The 23,301-nt window shown below is 41.4% G+C and overlaps 1 protein-coding gene across 1 annotated transcript in view; it reads left to right on the top strand.

The window, feature by feature from the left end:
• Window positions 1-22,960, top strand: part of BBS9 (Bardet-Biedl syndrome 9) — a 511,458-nt gene extending 488,498 nt beyond the window's left edge. The window contains exon 23 of the mRNA XM_075921761.2: window positions 19,205-22,960. Within this exon, the coding sequence (XP_075777876.2) occupies window positions 19,205-19,245 (41 nt within the window). The 3' untranslated portion in view covers window positions 19,246-22,960. The remainder of the gene's footprint in view (window positions 1-19,204) is intronic.
• The last annotated feature ends 341 nt before the right edge of the window (window positions 22,961-23,301 follow it).

Raw genomic sequence — 23,301 nt, 5'->3', positions numbered from 1 at the left:
GGCAACCTGGAGGCCATGAGATATGTATTTTTGAAGTAGAGTTTAGAAGTATCTGTGATATTGTTAAATATTAGAAAACTAATAATAACAGTCAATTAACTACTGTGAAGCAAGAAAATCCTCTGTACTTGATAAAGCATATAAGATTATTCCTATAGCTCTTGTCTTTTTACATATTGTCTGTCATCATTTCTCTTATTTAAGTTTAAACCACGGTGGTAAGGGGTATGAAAAAGTGCTCAGTATGGGTATATCTGCATTTCAACTGGGTGTGAGCTTTGAGCTGGGGTAGGCAGACTGGCAATTGAGGAGGCTGAGCTGGCAGGCCAACAATAGCAGTGAAGACATACTCTGTAAGTACAAAACCTCATACAGTTTGTCCTGGCCCATGACAAGGGCTCTTTGGGACTCCCATAATAAGTCCTTTGTAAACTGTTAATACTTTATAGATAACATGAGCCAAATCCTCACATGCCCCAGAGTTCTGCTCTTGAGGCGAGTGGGGACAAAGCCAGTTTTGCATTCTTCTGAAACCTGGGACTATTTGGGGTCAGTTTATTTTCCACCACAATTTAGAACCTAAATGCTTCCTCCTGTCATGTCTCTTACATCAGGAGGGTTCGCAGAGAGTTATGCAGAACTGGGCATGTTGGCCAGGAGGAAATTATCCCGTGCCGGGGAGAATCCTCAACTTGACTCACCTGCTTTCCAGGGCAATGCTTTGGTCCTTTTTAGTGCCACGCTGAGCAGATGCCAGTCGGACCTTCATATTTTTGCTTCTCTGATTAGGTTGGAGGGAGGAAGGGATGATATTTAATAAAATAAGAGATGTAATAGATCAGTGTCTCTCAACCTTTTTTTATAAAGTACCCCTTTCTTTATATATATATATATATATATATATATATATATATATATATATATATATATAAAGGCTCCATTGGAATACAGGGCTTGACAAGTGGCAGTGAGCCCCGCTCGCCAGCTGTGCTGTTTGGCATGCTGTGCATGTGCAGACCGCGCTGCGCATGTGCTGATCGTGCTGCCGTGCCGTGCTGGGCTAAAATCTACTCTCCACGGGTGAGTAGATTGCCCTAATTGTCGAGCCATGTGTATATATATATATATTTATAAGTACCCCCCGTACCTTCAGTTTTCAGATACACAAATTTTTTTTCCACCATTGCAACACATTCGTTTAAACAACTTAATCGTAGCCGGGTGGACGATGAAATTTGTGGGTGTAAAACGTACAAAAATAATAAAACACTGTAAAACTTAAAACAAAAATTCCATTTCTCCAAATTTCAGTTGTGTTGATGTACCCCTCAGACTTCTCTCGAGAACCCCTAAGGGTACTCATACCCCTGGTTGAGAAACACTGTAATAGATTAATACAATTTTTTCTTCGTGTTACTGCTTATTTGTGATTCCTTTGCACATTACTTCTATGTTTTATGCTTACTATGTATCATTTGTAGGTATATAATATTGCCAAAAATGTGATTTGCTTCTCTTTACCCACCATTTTCACAGGCCTTATAATAAGAATTAAATTTAAGTATCAAAAAGCCCAAAATACTGACTCTCACAACTTTGCTTTATAATATTTTACATATGTATAATGCTTTCCTCCAATGGGAGCATACAATACTGTATTTTACAGCAACAACACTTTTGAATGGCAGCTGCTTCTGAGAAAGAGAGAGAAGCATCTACAACATTACAAAACAGTGGTAAGGGAAGTTTGTGGCTAAATATGTTGGGGCTCTCACCAGCCAGATTTTGATAAATCCTCATCAACAATATTTGTATTTCATTATTGCTGTGGTATAATCTGTCTCAATAGATCTCTACTTACATTTTTTTCTTAAAATGTCACTGAGAAACTCCAATGGAGCCTTTAGAGTTCTGTGTGAACTTTGATGTAAAAATCTACTACAACGAGACATGAAATACCATATGTAAAACCTAAGATTCCTTTGAGAACAGTTTAGAGAAGTAAAAGCCTCAGTTCCCACAGAAAGCATGTTTTCAACAAAATTATATTGTGTTCCACTTAATATATGTTCTGGGTATTTCTTAAAGGAACACCATCAAGTTTTGTGAAGTTAAAAAAAAGAAAGAAGCCAGAATACATCCTTACCTGCACTATTAATGAATTGCCATGTGCTGTAAAATTTACGGAATATTAAAATACAATTTGCCTTTTATCACTCTTTGTGCATGGTTTGCATTTTGCATTTTATTCTGCTAGGATAATAAATCTAGACTGGTTAGTTTGCATTTGTTCCTAGCCTATATTGCCTTTTCTGGTTCTTGTGCCACACTCAAAGGTAGCGTTCGAGTTTTGGGCATTTGCTTATTTGTCATAATTGAAATTAGGAGGGTGGGGGATGAGAATGGATACATTACCAGTTGTAAAGATTTTCTAAAAATCTTTATTGTATCTCATTTTAATTTGGAGTCTGAAAAATGTCTCTGAAGTTAGAAAAGCATAGGCCCTGATCTAGGAAACCCTAAACAAGCACGTTTAAATCCATCCTTGCTCAGGATAGCACTTTTATGAGCTTAAGTCCCATTGACTTCAGTTGAGCACATGCTTAAGTGCTTAGGAGTAATTCCCCAAATTTGGTCATTAATTGATTAAGACTCATATAAGGGAATCTCATTTACTCACATGATTAAAGAGTTTGTAGAGCTGAGTCCTTGGGCCCCTAACCTGTAAGGTGTTTTGTTCAGGCAGAAACCTGCACCTATGGAGAGCTAGGCTAAGGGGTCCACCCACATAGACAAACTTGGCTTGTGACGTGAACGGGTGAACTTTTCCTTCCAACTTTATTAATGTTATAAAAACAAACACACACAAGTATTTCCTAGTGTGCTCAGGCCTGTTGCTATTGCAGAAGCGGCAGTGGCTGGAACCCAGGGCCCTTTCGATTGTCAGAGCCCTGGGCAACACACTCTGAGCGGTGCTGAAGGCTGGCTGAGGGGTCGTGGCATGGTCCACATGGTGCTGAGGGCTGGCTACCCCGAGCCCCACCCATTCCACCTAAGGTTCCACCGCTTTTGGGAACACGGCTGCCCACCCATAAAGTCCCCACCCAGGGTTCCAGCAATTATTCCCTCTCTCCTCCCCTGTTACATTGATATCTGAATTTTTAAAAGGGAAAATAGTTAACTGACGTTTTTGAAATGCAAATACCTACTCCAGTTTAATGGAACTACTTGTGTATAAACTCAGGCATGCACGTGTTTGCAGTACGCAGGCCTGAATTAAGAATCATATTTTTTCTATATCACATTTTGTTCTGAGACATTTTAACCACAGAGTAATTGAGCATTTTAATTAGTTTTCCTAAGCTAATGATGATTTTCAAAAATACACTAACATTCTGAAATTAGATGCAGGATATCTAATTGAAGGGCAATGGGCCCACGTAAGCCTGGGTTTCAGTATATTTTAGGGAAATTGTTTCCAAAATTAGTTTTGTATTGCCATGTAGATCCATTTTGCTGGTATTTGCTGAATAATCTTTGCTCTATTAGAAAGACAAGGTGAATGAAATAATGTCTATTTCTGGGCCAACTTCGGCTGGTGAGAGAAACAAGCATTCAAGCTTACATAGAGCCCTTCCCTCAGGTTTGGGAAACTTACTCAAAGCAGTAATAATATTTAGTCCTTCCAGGGAAGTGGGCTAGATTGCTTCTTAAAGTCCCTTCCAGGTCCATGAATCTATATCAACACTGCAATTAGACACCTGTGGCTTGTCCTTATCAGCTGAGTTGGGCTGTGGGGCTCAGGCTAAGATGTTGTTTACCAGTGTAGACATTTTGGCTCAGACTGGAGCTCGGATCCCACACAATGATAAGGTTTCACAACTGACGCTACAACCTAACCCTGAACATCTTCACCCGCAATTAAACACCCCCTTCGCCTAAGGCCTCCTAAGCTTTGTCCTCAAAAATGCCTTTTGGCAACAAAATAATGAGAGTATACACACGGCAAATGACTTTTGTCAGGGAAAATGCCCAGTTTCCACACCAATATCTTCTATTCCTGTGAGAGACTTTTTTCTTCCCCCCTCCCTTTTTTGTCAACAAAGAGCCAGTAGGGAGACTGCCTTTTTTTTTTTTTTTTGACAGAACTGGCTTCTGCCAGTATCCCACAGCACCTGCCCTGATGACTCTACTCAGTGTTTGGGTCTCTGCTGTCCTTTAGGCATGTGCCTTTTCCCTTTCAAAGCTCTGGTGTATGACAGCTGAGTGACCTATTCCATTTGGGGAACAAAGAGCAAATGAGTGGAATGTTCCTGCTTTGCCCTGCACTAGGAACACAGCAGCAGGTGGACTGCTCTCACAGGGTAGTGGAGGAGGTGGAAGCGGGGGGAGAAAGAAACTAGGGTTACCAGGTGGCTTAAAGAAATACTGGACACACTTGATCTCAGATGGGGGGGAGGGGAGAACTGACCAGGAGGGGAGTGGGGCTGGCTGGGAGGAGGTGTGTGTGGGGGGGAGGGGTAAGAACCGACCGGCAGGAAGCAGGGCTGACCAGGGGAGGGGTCGGGGGCAGTGGGGCTGGCCGGGGGAGATGGGAGGAGGGAGGGAGAACCGGGTGGGAATCAGGATTGGCTGGGAGGGGATAGGGGGGAGCAGAGCTGGCCGGGGGGAGATCAAGAGGAGGAGTGGGGGAGAACTGGCTGGAGGGAAGCAGGGCTGGTCGAGGGGAGCGGGGCTGGCTGGGGGAGATAGTGGGGGAGGGGACCGGCCAGCAAGAAGCAGGGCTGGCTGGGAGGGGGTCGGGGGAGCGGGGCTGGCCAGGGTGGAAGAGTGGGACTGACTCGGGCGCACACAGATCCCGGAGCACTGCCCGTCCTGCGCATGGTCCCGGCGAAGCATGAGCATGTCTGGCCCCAGAGATTCCATCCCGCCCCAGCCCCCTTGCGTAAATGAGTACTGCCTGGCTGGTAGACACTCTCACGCAGCGTGAGCGTGTCTACCAGCCAGGCAGTTTGCAACTACATACTGATACTCCTAATAATAAAACTTACCTAATTAGAAAATACCAGACATTTAATATGTCCGGTATTTTCTCAATTTGTTTCCTGCACAGAACCCTCAAACACCGGACTGTCCAGTTCAAAACCGGACACCTGGCAACCCTAAGAGAGACTGATGCACTACTTTGACATTCCTCAGCATGGAGAGCTCACAGTGCTATTCATGATTCCATTCTCAGCAGCTGAGAAGGCTTGTGGGAGAGCTTGGAGGGAATCCCAAGATGTACAGTGATCAGATTTGCCTTCCCACAACACTGCACTGTGAGATATATACCCACAGTGCATTGCTCACACTGTTGATGATGGTGTCCCCAATGTGGACATGAACTGTTGACAAAGGAAGCAGGAGTGAATGCCCTCTGGCAAGCTGTGTTCTATTTCTAGGTGTCAGCATAAGTTTTGTTGACAAAAGTTGGTAGTATAGACAAGGCCTAAATCTGAGACGCCAGGCCAGCCACAGGAGTCTAAATGCAGTGTAGACACAGCCTCAGAGTAACACAGCTAAATCCAAAGTGGAACAGATTGTTTAACATCAGTAGTTAACACATATTTCCAGGGATCATACACGGTAAAGTGGCCTGTTAACACCCCGCCAGTCACTGGAAGGAAAGGAAGCTGGGAGGGCGGGGAGAGCTGCTGTGGTGGTGGGGTTATTAGTGGGTTATAAATTCTTGGTCCAATAAAGAAGTCATTACTGAACCCACCTTGTCTCTCTAATATCCTGGAACCGACACGGCTGCATACTTAATTCACATTGCTACTTACTAAGGAAATCATTCTGTGCAGCACATAATCAAATTGTTTACTCTTCTTCCTGGTTTATTTACCGGTTAGTAAAAAAATCAGTGATCCAAGGCAATAGGTAGTGTTATAACTTAGCCAAATGGCTTCTTTTTCATGGCAGAAAATGTATTGATAATACTGATCAGTGTTGATAGTGAAAACATACATTTAAATTCAAGCTGCATTTGTGCTGAAGTCCCACAGCAACTGTGAATGTATTGCTATTGAAATTTTGTAAGCATTGATATTTTGTAAGCTCAGCAGGGCTATAGCCCTCCTATAATACTTGGACTTATTTCTCACAAAATCCCACAAACCAATAAAAGTTATATTGCTCCCCTGCATGCTAACTGCACTAACCTTTTATTGTTTCCTGTGCCTCTGAGAAAAACCATGCTGCATTTTAAAATGCTACTTTCATCATTCCAAGACTTATGTGCAGGCCCATTGGCTTCCGCTAATTGTTGTTTTAGTCTCAGCCAATCTTATACAAGTGCTAACGAGCCTGATCCCTCAACTCCTGTTAGTGTTGATGGGAGCTGAAGGTGCTTAGAACCTTGCAGGAGGAACACAGGATCTCACCGATTTGGAAATTTCTTAATTGGATTATCATATTTTTAAGTAACATACTGCTGTTGTACTGTGAATATAGAAATTGGCAGCATCGATTCTGGCACCAAAATTTAACTAGAAATAAGAGGTCAGATTCTCCTCTTATGTAGCATCAGAGAGTCAATGGAATCAATGGAAAAGTGGCGTAAGTGAGAGGAAAATTAGACTTAGGGTTTTTGAGTATACTGATTTTTATGATACCATTAATAGGGGATATAATGTGATGACAACACATCTTATATTTTTGCTATTGGTTTTGTTTTTAAAAACATATTTCCATCACACTTCATGTTTGCCAAAGTAGGATTTTAGCCAAAAAATTAAATCATGGTATAAAATAACAAGCAACAAAAAACAGTTAAGGTATTGGGAAAACAATAGAAAGAGGCTTTTTAAATCTCCATAGAAGAAATATCAGCTATTGCTTTAAATATATGCTTTTTTTTTTCTTTTCCTTTTAAGCCACCACTGGAACTTATCAAAAGATTGCATTTGGAAAAAGGTCTCGGAGCATTTTCCTTTTAAGCTACAGTATATGTGTGAAAGCCAAGATGGGAAAATATTACATACCAAGTATTAGTTTGCCTTTTTTGGGTTTTTTTAGACACATTTTCCCCCAGATAAGCCTCCTGTCTCTTGACCCTCCTCCCCTCCCCAAGATTCCAAAGGAAAAATGACATCAAATGGTAAAACCCTGGTGAATGTTATTTCCAGAAGAATCCATGGAAATTTTGAATATGATTTTAGCATTTGCACTGTAATGTGCCATTGTTAAACAGAAGAGCATATTGAAGAATATTCACTCCCTGAAAATTTGCTGGTAAGCAAAAGCTGATGTTTCTGCGCATATTACAAAACACTTAGGAATTTGTGACACCCCAGGTCTGCTAAATGAGAAGTACAGAAGTAAGAGATGGAAAACTGTTAGATAATCTTGCTCGTCTCCGTGACAATCAAGATTGTTCTCTCCATTGTGGCATTTTAATCTATCTTTTAAATATGCCAAACAATGTAGCTACCATCACCATCTCCTTTGGGAACTAATTGCACTTGAGACAACTTATACAGGCAGTCCCCGACTTACGCGGATCTGACTTATGTCGGATCTGCACTTACGAACGGGGCTTTTCTCGCCCCGGAGCTCAAGAGCGGCGGGTCGCCACCCGTGTCCTCCGGGGCGAGAAAAGCTTCTCCCGGTCTCCCTAGTCTGCTGGGGGGGTCCAGCGGCTTTGCTGGACCCCCCCAGCAGACCAGGGGGACAGGAGCAAAGCTGCCCAGTCGGCGGGGGGTCCCGTCGCCTGGGTGGCTTTGCTCCCGGGCAAACGAGCAAAGCCGCCCACGCGGCAGCTTTGTTCTGGTGTCCCTGGTCTGCTGTGGGGGGGGGGTTCCAGCGGCTTTGCTGGACCCTCACAGCAGACCAGGGGGACAGGAGCAAAGCCGCGGAGCACGCCCGCAGCGGGACAGCCCGGGCGCGCCTGGGCTGTCCCGCTGCGGGCGTGCTCCAAGGCTTTGCTCCCCGTCTCCCTGCAGACCAGGGAGACGGGGAGCAAAGCCGCGGAGCACGCCCGCAGGGGACAGCTCAAGCGCGCCCAGACTGTCCCGCTGCGGGCGTGCTCCGCAGCTTTGCTCTCCGTCTCCCAGGTCAGCAGACTAGGGAGACGGAGCAAAGCCGTGGAGGACTTGGGCGGTCCCGCCACCCCCGGCTCCCTGGTCTCCTGGGGGGGGAGCAGCTAGTGCCCCCCCCCAGCAGACCAGGCTTTTCTTGCCTACCCCTGGGGTAGAGCAGCTGGGGGCTGCCAGGTTGGTCCTGCAGCGCCGCTCCAGACCAACCCGGCAGCACCCCAGCTGCTCTGCCCCAGGCGTCCCCAAGTCAGCCGCTGCTGAAACTGACCAGCGGCTGACTACAGGAAGCCCGAGGCAGAGTTGCTCTGCCCCGGGCTTCCTGGAATCAGCCGCTGATCAGTTTCAGCAGCAGCTGACTTGGGAACGCCTGGGTTTCTTAAGTTGAATCTGTATGTAGGTCAGAACTGGCATCCAGATTCAGCCCCGGTTGAAACTGATCAGTTTCAGCAGCGGCTGACGCCAGTTCTGACTTACATACAGATTCAACTTAAGAACAAACCTACAGTCCCTATCTTGTACGTAACCCGGGGACTGCCTGTATAGGATTTCCTGGAGTTTAATAGCTTCTACCACTTTGCATAATACTGAAGTCTTATATCTTCCTTGGTTATTCAGTTACTTGCTTTCTCCCCCACACATGTTTTAGTTGTTTCCTAATAAATCAGCCACTCAGTCATTTATGTTGCTTGTTTCTGAATTTCTTCCAATTTATTTACATCTTCTGGTACTGAAGTGTGGTACCATTTCACCAGGACTTTACAGAGTGAGTGTGCCAAATCTTTGTTGAAGGAGGATATAATGCCTCTATGAATGATTAGCTTGTTTCATGGCCATAGAAATTTAAGGTGCAGAAGGAATGCAGGACTGCACCTTAAGTACATGTTTTTAATGGGTTTGCTATTCATCAGAATTTCATTAGTTTGGGTTTTATTTACACTAACCCCAAGATCGCTGTTATTCCACATGTTGCCATATTGATGGTACATAAAGTTTACGGCTTGCAAATTAAGTATTGTAGTTAGCCTGATTCAGAGCTTTTCCTGAGATTTATATCATCCATATAAAGAGGATAGCTTCATTGTTTTGACTTAAATTAGGATCTCAGTCCACCTTGCCAAGAGTATCTTAACATAGGGTTACCCTATTTCAAGTTCCCAGAAAGAGGACACTGATGCAGGGGAGAAAGAAGGTGATCTGGAGGGGGTACAGTCGGGGGTGCTGGAGGGTACCTTTGCTGGGGGGACTAATTGGAGGTGGGGGGACAGTGACACTGCTGGCAGGCACAAGCCCAAGGTCTCAGCACCTCCCTGCAAGAAGCCCTCCCTAAGGCTAGGTGCTGGTACCTAGGTGAATGGGCTCTAGCAGCTATGGCTTGCAAGGTACTGGGCCAATCACCTGAGAATGCAGGGGAGGGACCAATCGGGAAGTGAACCACTGGAGGCTCTTTCTCATCTGCAGCTTGCCTGCTCTGCAAAAGCTCCAAACATTGCCTGTTGATTGAAAAATCCACCTCGATAGAGAAAGGCAAATTAAAAAGGGGGCTATATCCTGGAAAACCTGAACATGGAACCCCGAGCTTAGGGCATAGCTACAGTATGGGCACTACACTGGTGACAGTGATGGAGCTGCAGTTATGACACTGTACCACAATAGAGTAGATATTTCCTATGTTGACATAAGAGATTTTCCCATCAATGTGGATAATCCAAGCAGTGGTAGCTAGGTCGGGGGAAGATATCTTTAATCAATCTAGCTATGTCACATCAGGGGTTAGATTGGCTTAACTATGATGCTCACAACACTGAGTAATGTAGCTAGGTTGCTGTAAATTTTAAGTGTAGACCAGGATTTAGATGAATGAAGACTTTTTAAGAAGGAGTTCATAATACATTTTCAAATGTCACTTTTGAAGTGCAGTCAACCTACATGAATGGAAAATTGCTGTATTATGCAGAGTAGTTGTAACCATGTTGGTTGTAGATATTATAGACAGGAGGCGGGCAAAGAATCTGTTTCTCTCACCAACAGAAGCTGGTCCAATAATGGGAAACTGCTGTAATTCACAGATCCTTCAGGGGTCGTGGCTCTTCCTGCAGTCAGACACTGGATGGGCTGCCTCTACAAGAAGCCTCAGAGGGGTACACCGTGTTAGTCTGTAACTAAAAAAACTTAAACAACAATGGTCCTGTAGCACCTCAGGGCAGGGGTTCCCAATCTTTTTATACCGCACTGAAACATTTGCATATTTATTATGGTAATTAATTTTAAGCAGACACGTGTTATTTTACAATGCATCTGTGCGCACACAATACATGTCATTGTAATGAATTTACTGGATTTTAAAGTTTGTATTCCTGCCCCAAAAGTAGTATTTAAGAACTACAAAACATAACCAAAAATATGGACAGTGCTTTCTTTTAAAAAAACATTAACGATGGCACAGGATGGGGCACCAGCCAGGGAAAAAAAATGAAACTGCAGCATTCATGCATGCCTAAATGAGTGCCAGCTTTGTGGATCCCCAGCTGACAGGGCTGGGGTAGTCATGTGGCCTTTCTCAGAGGAATAAAGATGGTGAATTCTTGAATTGTAATGCCAGTATAATGAGCTCTTCAACTATACAAAATGCAGATGTTGAGATAATAAAAATAAATGTATAGTACATGTCAAAATCAAGGAAGTGACTTGCTTTTTGGAGTCCTTGAACCCTGATTTCCCTTGCTTCCTATGCATGAGAAGCCCCCAAAAAGCAACGCTGCATCAAGCAACGCGTCCACTTTTTCGAAATGTTTTTTGAAAGAATGGACACACACTTTTGCCACACTTTTTGCAACCTCATTCTATGAGGAATAAGGAATGGCTCGATGGAGCACTGTTTTCTAAAATTTGGTGCCGTGTAGATGCGCCAAATTTTGAAAAAGCTTCTTTTGAAATTAAATTGAAAAAAGATATGCAATATGTGTAGCACAAATTGCATATCTTTTTTCAATTTAAGAGTGCAGTCTAGACGTAGCCTCTGGATACCAGCTCAGAGATACTCTGGCAGCCTTGTCTTGCCCCCTTGCACTTGCCCTTAACTGCTCACATTCCCTGGGCCAGTTTCCTGTCACCCTTGCACCTTCTTGGCCCTTATATCAAGGTCTCAGCCTGGGAGGTAACAGGCTGGAGCCGCTCTCAAGCTCCCCTGAGCCTGCCGAGCACTTCTCTGCCCAGGTGCCTCTCTCTTGCAGGGATCCAATCCTGCACCCTCCCTGGTCAGTACCCAATTGCCCTCTTCTCTGTTGAGCTGCTTATAACAGGGCTGCTCTAGCAAGCTGCTCTCTGACTGGCTTCTTATAAGCCCTTCCCTAATTGGCCGGAGCTCTCTGCAGGCTCCCTTCAGCGTGCTTTTAACCTCTTACTTGCAGGAGTGGAGCAGCTGCCCCACAACAGTACTGAAGGAAGCAGTTTTTAATTAGCTTGATCTTATTCATCACTGTAATCTATCTTCATAACAACAGTAAAAAATGATGCATTTATATTAATTCCCTAGGCACTTCAGGATATTCAGTCACAGTTTTATTGGGATTAACAAATTATTGTTACTTTCTTAGACTTGCTGAAACACTATTTTGGCACATGTCTATGGGAGAAAGATTGCATGTTAAGGAAAGGGAAGCTACTTTTTTTTTTGTTCACACAGTTTTATAGTGATAATGAAGATTATGAACAATGGATAAATGGAGTTCCTAGAAGGAAATTGTCATGATTATTTCAAGCATGGCTGAAAGGTGCTGGGAAAAGTCTAAATCTTATCTTGCTAACAAAGAAGCAAAAATAACTATTAACAATTTTGGTCATTCGTACATTTGCCCTTTTCCTCCTTTTATATATTTAATGTAAAACAGTGACTTCAGAGCTGGTTTATTTGGAGGCTGTTCACATATGGTATAATAGCTGTAAAATTATCCATGAAATTTTATGTTCACTCCCTTTTTTTTGTGAAAAGTTGTTGCCTTTTCATATCCTAATCTACAACCAAAATAGCTTTTTGTTCTAACAGTCCTGCCTCTGAGTCACCATATGAAACTGGGGTTGGGAAGTACTGAATACTGTAGATCAAGCACTTCCAACACAGCTTTCAGCTCAGTTTTATGCATGCTACAAACAAAGTAATGTACTTGATACTTAGTCAGTAATTCATGAGAGTTCAAAATATTCGTCTTGGAATGAATCATAACAGCATAGATGATAGGGTTAGAGAAGGCCCTTGGGTCATCAATCCAACTCCTCTGCATCTTGTATCATAATCCCACTGGAATTTCATCTAATGAATCTTTGAAAACCTCTAATGCAAGTGATTCAGCTACCAGTTTATTCCATTGGCTAATTGCCATGATTCTTAAATGTTGTCTCATGTTTAACCTTAAAGTTTCTATCTTAACTTTTACACCATAATGCCTTCTTTGACCAAGTCATGATAGCAGAAGTCCTTTCTTCTCCCTTCTGCAAGTATTTATAATTGGTGTAAATGGCTTTTTACCCACTAGTTATATCTGATATATACTTCTATCAAGTACCTTTCATGTCTTTTAGCACTTTTAGAGAGACAAGATGAGCGAGAGTTTTATTGGACTATACACACCGAGTAGCTATAATATCCTGGGACTGACATGAGTATGACAACAGTACATTCTAGCACTTTTGTCATTTTATTTGCCTTTCTTTGAACTTTCTCTCATGTTTCAATCTTTTTATAAAAAGGGGCTAAAACTGCACTCCATATTCTATGCATCAATTTGTTGCTGTTCCAAAGTATATAATCTCAGTAGTGGATGACCACCTTTAAAAACTTTTCAGTTGCTGGTGAATTAACGTAACTGTGGTATTCTGAATATGTGCTTGTGTATGAAATACCTTGAGAGCATTGTGGGCACATTTTTTAGCTGTCAAATGCAAAAAATGGTTTTCAGGACTGTCATTGGGCAACTGAGGTCAGCATCCCTGACACATGATCACATGCAGCTTTTGATGATTGGAATTTCCAGTGTACTCCTTGAAGCACATGGTCTGTACTCTACCTTACATCACTGCCCTGCTTAAGACCTATTTGAAGGATTTAGTGCTGGAAGGCCAGCCGACTGGTAGGGTAGAGAGGACAAAGGGGGTAATTGTCCCAGGGCCTGGAGTTTCAAAGGGTTCCCGCCATCACCACTGCCACAGTAGCAGTGGCAGCAGCCAGAACCCTGGGCTATTTAAATTACTATTGGAGTGCCAGCTTGCACACTCTGTGCACTCTGAGCAGTGCTAAGCGTGGGAGGGGAGGGAGTGTGCTGTGCTCCGGGCAGCACTGAGGGCCATCTACCCTCAGCTCCACCCCTTCTGGAAGTGTGGAGCCAGCCCCTGACATGCATTGCCCGGGAACCCTCAGAGGCTGTCAGCTTCACTAAGTGCTGGCCCACCACACAAGGGTGGATTTCATCATTACTGTTCCTAAGTAAGTGTTGTTGTTTATCTCTGTAGGTGAGTTAATGTAAATTTATCCAGGACGGTCTTTGTAGACTGTTTTGCATGGGTGACTAATGGTCCGTGGATGTTTACTGGGTCATCCGCAGAATGAAACATTTTGAGACCCATGTGGTGGGGGGACTGGGAGGTTGATCCAGGCAAGGGGCTCTTTTTAAGGCTATGTCTACGCTGCAGAGCTTTCCCAGGATACCGGAGGTAATCCAGAAAAGCTCTGCCGCATTCAAGGAATGTGTCCGCTTTTCCGAAAAAAGTCGGAAAAGTGGACATTTTTTTTGGCATCCCTGTAACCCTCATTTTACAACGAAGAACGGATATTCCAAAAGAGGGTTTCTTTCCAAAATTGGGCCCCATGTAGATGGGCTAAATTTTGGAAAAGCCGCTTTCGGAAGTAGATTGGAAAAAGGCAATTTGCGTACCGCAAATTATGGTTTTTTTTCCCGATTTATCTTTGTAATGTAGACATAGCCTAAGGTGCATCTACACTGCACCCATAGGTCTAAATGAGATACACAGTTTGAGCTATGCAAATTGCGTATCTTATTTTGATCTAATTTCAAAATAGTAACTACACAGCACCAAATTTCGAAATAAAGCGCTATTCTGAAATGTCCCTTAATCCTTGTGGAATGAGGGTTACAAGGTGCCAGAATAGTGCACCCATTATTTCAAAATCTATTTTGAAATAACAGGTGCATTTAAAGATGCAGAATTGCTATTTCGGGATACTTCCGGTATCCCAAAATAGCCCTGCTGTCTAGACGTAGCCTAAATGAGCTGGAGAATCACTGATCTGCAGTATCTTAAATCTTACAACATATATTTGGATATCTGCATAAGCTTGCCAGAGAATACTGTTGATGAACTTCCCTGATGTTAATTAATCATTGCATCATAATTAATCATATGCCAATATAGTCAATCCAATATTATATGGTTTTTCAGGTTCATTAATATTGCTCATAGAAAACTACAGGTCAGGTCCATAACTTGCAAGACTCATTGTTAAAAGACATATCTTAATACATCCTTCCATGACATGGTTGCACAGTTTAATACCAGAGATATTTTATATCTTATACATAAATGCACCCTCCAAAAATGTAGATATTCCATGATACTTTTAGTCATAACAGCATCTAAGTTCTTTTAATTTGTATTTGCTCCTGTATCAAAAAGTAAGTGACATTAAGATAAATTGTGTTCATTGAATTTCCTTTGTTCTGCAAATCTTTAATTATATCAGAAAAGTCTAGCACCTTTGTGTGAGGTAATCCACTATATCTCAGGAATTTATGTGGTTTATCATTAACATCATAATTTATTATGGCCATTTTTAGAAACAGCAACATGAAAGTTACTGGAATCTCGGGTATTACTTTATATCCCAAATAACAATTTATTTTCCATTTTTAGCACAGAGTCAGTGCATACAATCAGTCAAGCAAGAAACAAAAGAAAAAGATGTGTTACGTCAATCAGTCCATCTCCCTACCAAGAGACCTGTCTTCGGCAGTCAGGCATTTTCTGGGCTACATTTTCAAAATGTCTAATGATTTCTCAGGACTCAAATTCTGAGTGTTGAAATAGAAACATATTAAAGGAGCCTGATTTTTCAGAGGATGGGTGCACACTGTGCAGCACTTTCCAAAAACAAGGCACTTTTAAGGAGTCTCAGGTTGGGCACCCACAATTATTAATCACGTTTTGAAAATTTAGGATTTCTGTCCACTCTGTTTAAAATGTCCAAATGATGGGTCTTTTCCCTTGGAGAACAATTCCAAAGACTACAATATCTGATTGTCAGGAAGTTTTTTTCTGATAGTTATCTAAATGTTTCCTTATTTGCATGCCACTACTATTACTTATCTCCTCCTAGCTCAACATGAATAATTTATCTCCCCATGCTGTTTATGTCTTTAAGATATAGACTGTCAAGTTCCATATGCACCCTTTTGTTGTTTCTGAGGGTATGTCTACATAGCACAGTTATTTCGAAATAACAGCCGTATTTTGAAATAACTTTCCTAGCGTCTACACAGCCAAACCGCTATTTCAAAATAAAATTGAAATAGCGGAGCACTTATTTTGAATTTGGTAAACCTCATTCTATGAGGAATAATGCCAAATTCGAAATAGCTATTTCAAAATAAGTGCTGTGTAAACACTTATTTTGAAACAGGGGGCCTTCCAGCCTTCCCAGGGTGCCATGGTGGCCATTCCAGCCTCAACCAAGAACACTTTTCTCCCTCCCCCACTCCCTGGAGCCCTTAAAGGGGTAGACTCTGGCCACAGTGCCAGTGCCAGCTCCAAGCCTACCAGCCCAGAGCCAGCAGTCACTACCCCTGACCCAGTGGCCCCAAAACATGAGCCAGCAAGCCACTGGCAGCCAGCCCTCCACTGCTCCCCAGGAGCAGTCTGCCAGCTCCCAGGAGTCTGCTAGGGCCCAGAGAAGGCAGGTACCTTCCTGGTCCAGGGTGGAGATCATGGACCTTATTCAGGTTTGGAGGGGATGTCCCCAACGTCCATGATCTCCTCACTAGATGGAGAAACGTGGCCGTCTATGGCAGGGTAGCTGCCAGCCTGGCCACCAAAGGCCACATGCGAACCCAGGAGCAGGTTTGCATGACAATCAAGTTGGTCTGGCAAGACCCCCCGACCCTGAGCCCTGAGCTTCCCCTCCCCCTTCTTCCCCTTACTTTCCCCTTCCAGATTCCTCCTCCCAGGTTTCCCACTCCCGTCTCCTACCCTCTCTTCTCCCCTCTCCCTCCTCCTTTCCCCAGTCTCACCAGAGTTTCATTCCCTTCCTCCCAGTTCTGTTAAATATAGAGCGTTCGTGTTCATGGAAATACGTGTATTTAACACCAGGAAGGGGGATTAGGGAGGCATACGTGGAAGGACATGAGGGAGGAATGAGGCACAAGCCCCCAGTGGGGAAGACCAGGGAGGCTCTTAATGCTCCTTAGGGTGGAAGCTCTCCCGCAGGGCCTCCTGGATACTGACAGCCCCCCAATGGACCTCCCAGATGGCAGCCTGCAGAAAGTGCAGCCAGGCTCACAGCAGTGCGTCCAAGAGAAGCACCAGAGTGCTCAGGGGCAGCTCTGGATCCATGTTGCAGAGTGCTGTGGTGTCCCAAGTGAGGGCAACCAGAGCACACACAGACAAAATGCTTTGCTGTCCCTCATTGAGGTAGACAAGCAAGCAGGAAAACCTGAGAACTGGCTGTCCGGGGGGGTCCCTTTAAGCACAGACCTCAGTTGGCCTCAGGTAGCAGCCCCACACAGTAAGTCCGGAACTGGTTCCGACCAGCCTTAAATGCAATTCAGAGTCCACTCAGTGTGGACGCACTATTTCGAAATAGCAAAATGCTATTTCAAAATGCATTTTGTGTGTAGACGCGTTATTTCGAAATAAGCTGTTTCGAAATAACTATTTCGAAATAAAATATTTTGAAATAACACTGTAGTGTAGATATACCCTCAGCTACTTCATGCATATTTAGCCTCTGTAAGATTGTTCAGAAGCCAGTGTTTTCCGTCACCGAGTCATAACTGTTGTTCTTTAAGGGCCTGGTTCAAAGCCCACTGAAGTCCCTAGAGTCTTTGATTTCAATGGACTTTGGATAAGGTCAGTTTTTTTAATGTTTCTGAAGCCGAACACAGTATTCCACATGTGGTCACAGCAGAGCCATCTATAAACATATTGTCAACTCTCTGCTGCATGAGGTGATGCCTTTGCAGTTCTAAATTGCATTGTGCTTTTATGTCTAGTATCATGTTACAAACTCCTGTGTAATTTGCCGAAATATTACCTCAAGTTCTTCTTCAGTCTTATGCTTCTGCATCTCTAGCTCCCATAAGCATGCCTGTTTCCGATTGTTTCTTTCCCAAATGTATTTCAAGTTAAATCTGACTTTGTTTTCTGTCCATTTTGCTAATCTCACCAGGCTTCAATGCAGTATTTCTTTCTCCTCCTCAGGATCTGCAGCTTTATCACAGGTTTTGATAATCTGAACATGTAATTAATGTGCTGCTCACTCCCTCTTCTAAATCATTAATGAAGGCAATACCTAAGACAGGGCCTAATGCTGATCCCCATGAATCCCCAGCATGTGCTACATACTAATAGTTTTGAACAAAGGATGCCAGAGATGAGCTTTGTCTACCCAAATCAGCTCTCAACACAATATGTTTAAAAGGACAACTCAACAATAGACAATTTGGTCAGGGGAAACCTTGGAGCTCCTTGAGGAATTAAAGCTCTTGCTGGGAACTCACTGCTTTGGTCTTTTGTGTCATCAGGGTCTTATCACTGAGCTCTTGCTCTCTATTTGACTTTCTGGCATTTTGCAGCTTCAGTCTCAAGACTCTCAGTATAGTTTGTCAAATTTCTTCCCATCACACCCAGCCATTCACAGACATGTCAAAGTCCCTAGTGCCAAAAAGGCAAGCCAGATTTTATATATATGGATATGGACTGCTATCCATAGAGATACACCAGTTAAACTAAAGTTTTGTAATTTTAAAGCAGTTTTGTTAAACATGTGCAAAAGGTTGTGCGGACATGCTTCTGAGGACAATATACTAATGGACAGAACAATGAACTGAGACGTGGGATACATGGGTTATGTTCCTGGCTCTGCCTCATTGCACAGGTTTATTATTATTATTGTTATTGTTATTATTTTTTGTTGTTGTTATTTTATTTTATTAATATATTATATATTAGTAGCAGTGGTAGTATCATCATCATTCATATTTATTACTATTATTACTATTATTATATATTATTATTTGAACCAACCTTAGTTTGGTGTTAACACACAATAAGCCACTCTGAAGCTGAAATAAAAGTGAATCCCCAGGAGTTTGCTCTAATTTAACTAAACCAGCTTAATTAAAACTGCAAGTTTGTGTTTAGGCAAGGCTCTCATTTGATTATTCACTGTTCCATTTTCCCACAATTATGTCAGTCCGGGAACTTTTGACCAATTACTCCCAGATTTCTGATTTTCTTTAGGTTTTCTGTTGTGTGGATATAAATCAAATGCAAATTTGATTGAACTCCTGTTGTACTGTTGACTTTTTAAAACGAAAATATCAACAAAGCTTCATAAGTGAAACTTCTCCAAGACATCAGTATCTCCAAAGTGTCAGCCTTAAATACACAGCCGTTTTAAAAGATGCATTATTTTTATTTTATTAATAAACCAAGTGCCTGATTCTCCACTGCTTTGCAGCTTGTATATGCATTTATACCTGGGCAAGATGGGGATAAAATGTTGCTAATTGCAACATACTATATCTATTTGACAGAGTGTTCTATGTCATTTTTTCCTGTGGACAAAGTAGTATGTAGTCAAAGACTGTATCATAATGCATATGCACAACAGGGTCCAATTATTTTGCACAGGCTATCTTAATTCTAGTATCGCCTAACTTTTGAATGCTTGATTTTGCAATTTGAACATTTTTGTAGTATAGTTTTTGTATGCAATAAACGGTTTCATTTGGTATAACCCAGACTTCTCCAAACTCTGGAGGAATCAACAATGTATTGTAGATGCCTGCCAAGTATAAGCCAATTTTATAAGCATTCTCATCTATCTTTCTGTCTTTTAGATTTGCCCCAGGGTGCACTAGAGGAAACAGAAAAGCCATGAAAATCTGAAGAGGATCCTCCGGAGGATTTTTCTATCCGATGTCAAATGCATTTACAATACAGCTGTACCAATCCATGTTACTCTGCTCTAAATGAAATCTTCAGAAGGAGACAGTCCCACTAATTGTACAAAAAAGTTTATTAGCATAAAATTGATTAAATCTCCTTGCCAACTGTAGTCTTAGTATCCATTCTCTGGATAAAGCCTAACCAATTATCAAATGGCTGTAGCAAATGTTAATCTGCAATAATTAGCCTGTCATAAAGATCTTGTTGACTGATCAAAAACTATTACACACAGTTAAAAGCAACTTTTGTTTCATGGTTTTATCTAATTATTTTTAGATATTCATTGCCATTCTCATAATGGTACAGTCTGAACAAAAAATAGCCATCTCCTTCCCTCCTTTGCTAACCAATCAGAATTTCCACACAGCTGAATTCACAACCAGAAAAAAAGCATGTAATCCAACCAGGCTTCTCTGTCCCTCTTGTCCCTGATTTATACTTCTGCTCTCAGAAGATACAGTGTAAAATATGGTTATGTCAAGTGCAAAATATCTCCTTCACTTTTCCTAGTAAATAAGTCAAGCGAATAAAGATTCTTACATTGTCATTACCTCAAGCACTTTGACACATGTATCTTATTGTGTTTTTTACTGACACATTAAATATGATGGTACCTTTTGTTATTATTAGGAATCAGTCTATTCTGGTTTGAGCCAAGATTTTCAGATGTAACCAGTCATTACGAGTGCCTTAATTTTTCTGAACCCAATCTGAAACAGTTCAAAGGGGGTCTGATTTTCACAAGGGTTGAGCTCTTTGAAAACCAGGTCCTGTTAAAGTATCTACAAATGGGAAATCCTAAAATAGAGGCACCCAAAATTACCTTTGAAAATCTTGGCTTTGTTTTTTCCGCACCCCTGGCTGACATAAGATTCACTGACAAAAGCACCGGTGTGGACAGCACTGTGTCAGTGGGAGAGCATCTCCTACTGATATAGCTACCACCTCTCATTACGAGTGGTTTAATAGTGATGGCCAGTGGTACAGTCCCCCTTCCCCGCTTTTTTGGTTTACACAGGGTGGGGGTGGGGGGTTGCCGGAAAAAAACACGTCTTGGCTACTTTCACTTTTGAAAGCGAGATCGGAAGAAGATATGCAAATTCTGGGGGCATTTGCATATCCTCTTTTGATGCTTTAGTGTAGCCTTGATGAGCCCTCACTGTTCTGACTTCTCATCCACAGAAGAGATTCTTCCAGCTCAGCTGTGAAACCTGTTGGATGGGAGAGGGACAAAAGCAAGTTTATATTACTAGTATATGTGCTGTTTCTAGTCTGTAGTTAAAGAAGGAAGTTTATTTTCAAGGACTTCAGTCCAGTAACTTTCTGAAGAACTAAATCCATTTTCAACCCCTTTCTCCTCTCTCACCTTCCAAATATAGTTTCCTTCTTCCTATACCAACTGTGCATTTCCAATTAGTCTCCAATGCAGTCCCATGGTGCTGCTCTATCAGGATATCAACAATATTTATATTACTGCAGTTATACAGCGTTGTCTTTTGCAGCAGTTTTTTTTAAAGCGAGCCAAGCAGCTAGGGAGCAGGTGGTCTGAGAACTGGAGTGAAGCTGTAGGGCTTCCATCCAGATGGCTTTATACCCTGGAAGATCTCAGGGAGCTGCTGTTCATGGAGGCCAGAAACCTCCCTTGAGGAAAATCTCCACTTCTCTGGGATGGAAAGATTTCCCCTCCTAAAGTGTTCTTCCCTCTCTCTCTCTCCCACGTTTTCCCCAGGAAAGCACTGTCTGACCCATTGTAAGGAGACTCCACTGCTCTGCTAAAATTGCACAATAAAATAATCTCCTGTAGTGTCCACACATACACCTCAGTGACCAAAGAAAATCCATGGGGAACTAATCAATTACATTAGCTATTGGGCTTAAACTTTAACCACAAATGTCAAATCTTTTTTATGGTTTCAGTGGGTGCTAGGTAACCTAGAAAATTCAACTGCAATTACTATTAAAAATCCTTTCATGGTACCATAGAAGTACCATTACACTGTAGAATCCTGAACCAAAGAATCCTGTACTATTAAATACACATATATTATATGTGGGGGAAAAAAACCATAGGGATTTAGTGTGATATATTACACTGTAATAATTGTCATTCTTAGGTTTGATTCAGTCATCCAAAACTGTCATTGACTTCATTGGGAGATTTGGGTAAGCAATGAGTAGAGGTTCATGTCCTTTGTGTTAAGTGCTTCTACTTATATTACATTTATTTGACATCAGTGAAACATGTTTATGTTTGTGTTGTTCCTGTTCGCCTATTTTACTCCATGGTCTACAGAAGGGGGAAAACATACTAGTTTAAAAAAAAAGAAAAAAAGAAAATTATGCATAGTGGTATTTTATGGTCTCTTTACAACATGATGAATTATGCCATTGAATAGTATCATCAGGATTTAAAGCAGAAATATTTGCAATGAGTACAAAAACCATTTGTTTTTCCCATGGCCAAATAAGCCAGAGGAAATAAGTCGCTGCAATTTAGTGGCTTATACAACAGTGCAACAGGAAACAGTATGAAGAAGCTTTCATGTGATTATTCTTAATATGATTCTTTTCCACTTAAATCTGGTATTTGTGGTTGGAAAAAAAATTAAGGCGAAATTACAAGATTTTTTTTAAAGTTATCTAAGCCAAAAATATGAAGGAAGCACTGCTAATTTCAGGGAACCAAAGTTCAGTTCTCAACATCAATGTTGCTGAGACAAAAAAAGATATTACTGGCCAAGTCATTGTACAATGTATAAAACTTTGTACCAATACTCTGTCAGGTCTCATGCTGATAAGTAGACCACATTATTTCAAATTGAGGTTGAGATGTAAATACAATTTTCTTATTTAGAATGCTAGTTATTTATATGATAAGAAGGAATACTCCTATAAAAACTCTTATTTTCACTCAACCAAACTTTAATATACAGAGTGTCTATGCTTCATCAAGTTATTTGAAAATAATATTATATTTTTATGTGGTTATTGGAACAAAATAAAGTTTAAGCAATCATTTTGTTAAAATTAGTTTTAAACATATCTAAATGTAGAAATAGTGAGTGCATTCTGACAGTTTAATATCATCTTATCAGTGGTACCAACTATTTTTTTATTCAAAACTAAATTTGTTTTCTAAAATAAATCATAATATGAAAGTACATTTTATTTTCTTTGAACTGTTGTGTGTTTTGTAAAATTTATATGTTGAACAATATTTGACTGAGGGTTTTTTTTTAAATTTTGACCTTACATTTTAGAACAAAACACTTTTGGGGCTTGAATACAATCTTGAATTCAACCCAGCACACTTTTGTGGTTTACCTATTCCCAAACTGATTCTTCTGTCCATTTAGTGTTCACCTAAGATAAAGAAGAACAACATTTCTATAGTTTAATTAACTTGATTTCACTTTAATAATAGTATGTTTTTTCTTCTCTTCAACATTTATTGTAGAAACTGTATTAGAGGTATGTCTGAATGTAGTTATACTTGTTCTTGTTCTTGTTATACATATTAAAAGTAATTTACTGCCATGAACTTAGGTATGCTGAGCAGAGATTGTAATTTCCATGCAAAATCTTTCTGTAGAAAAAAATTACAGTCTATGCATCCTGCTTAATAAATATCTTTCCTTATCAACATATCCTATTTTCAAAGTCTTTCTTTAAAAAAACAAGCTGCAGAAGTATTTGCACAATACGTGATACGCTTCTGTGCCAAACTTCTGATATTGCTTTGTTTGAAAGTAGTCGAGTGTGCTGTTGCTTGCTATACAATTACTTTTGACACAAAAAATGTGTAAACACTGGCTAAACTGTAACACAGCATCCTTCCAATATTTACACATTATGTTTGCATGCATGCGTTAGCTGACATAATCGCTATGCAACCCTAGAGATCCTAAATTTTGCAAAACATGGATCATGTATCTTCATATGAATCATGATGTACCCTCACTGAGTGCCCTCAATTTGTGTTGGAAAC

The sequence above is a fragment of the Pelodiscus sinensis genome, chromosome 2 (genome assembly GCF_052426305.1).
Source record: "Pelodiscus sinensis isolate ZL-2025 chromosome 2, ASM5242630v1, whole genome shotgun sequence".
NCBI lineage: Eukaryota > Metazoa > Chordata > Testudines > Trionychidae > Pelodiscus > Pelodiscus sinensis.
Note: the sequence above shows the minus strand (reverse complement) of the source record. Positions and strands in the feature narration are given on the sequence as shown.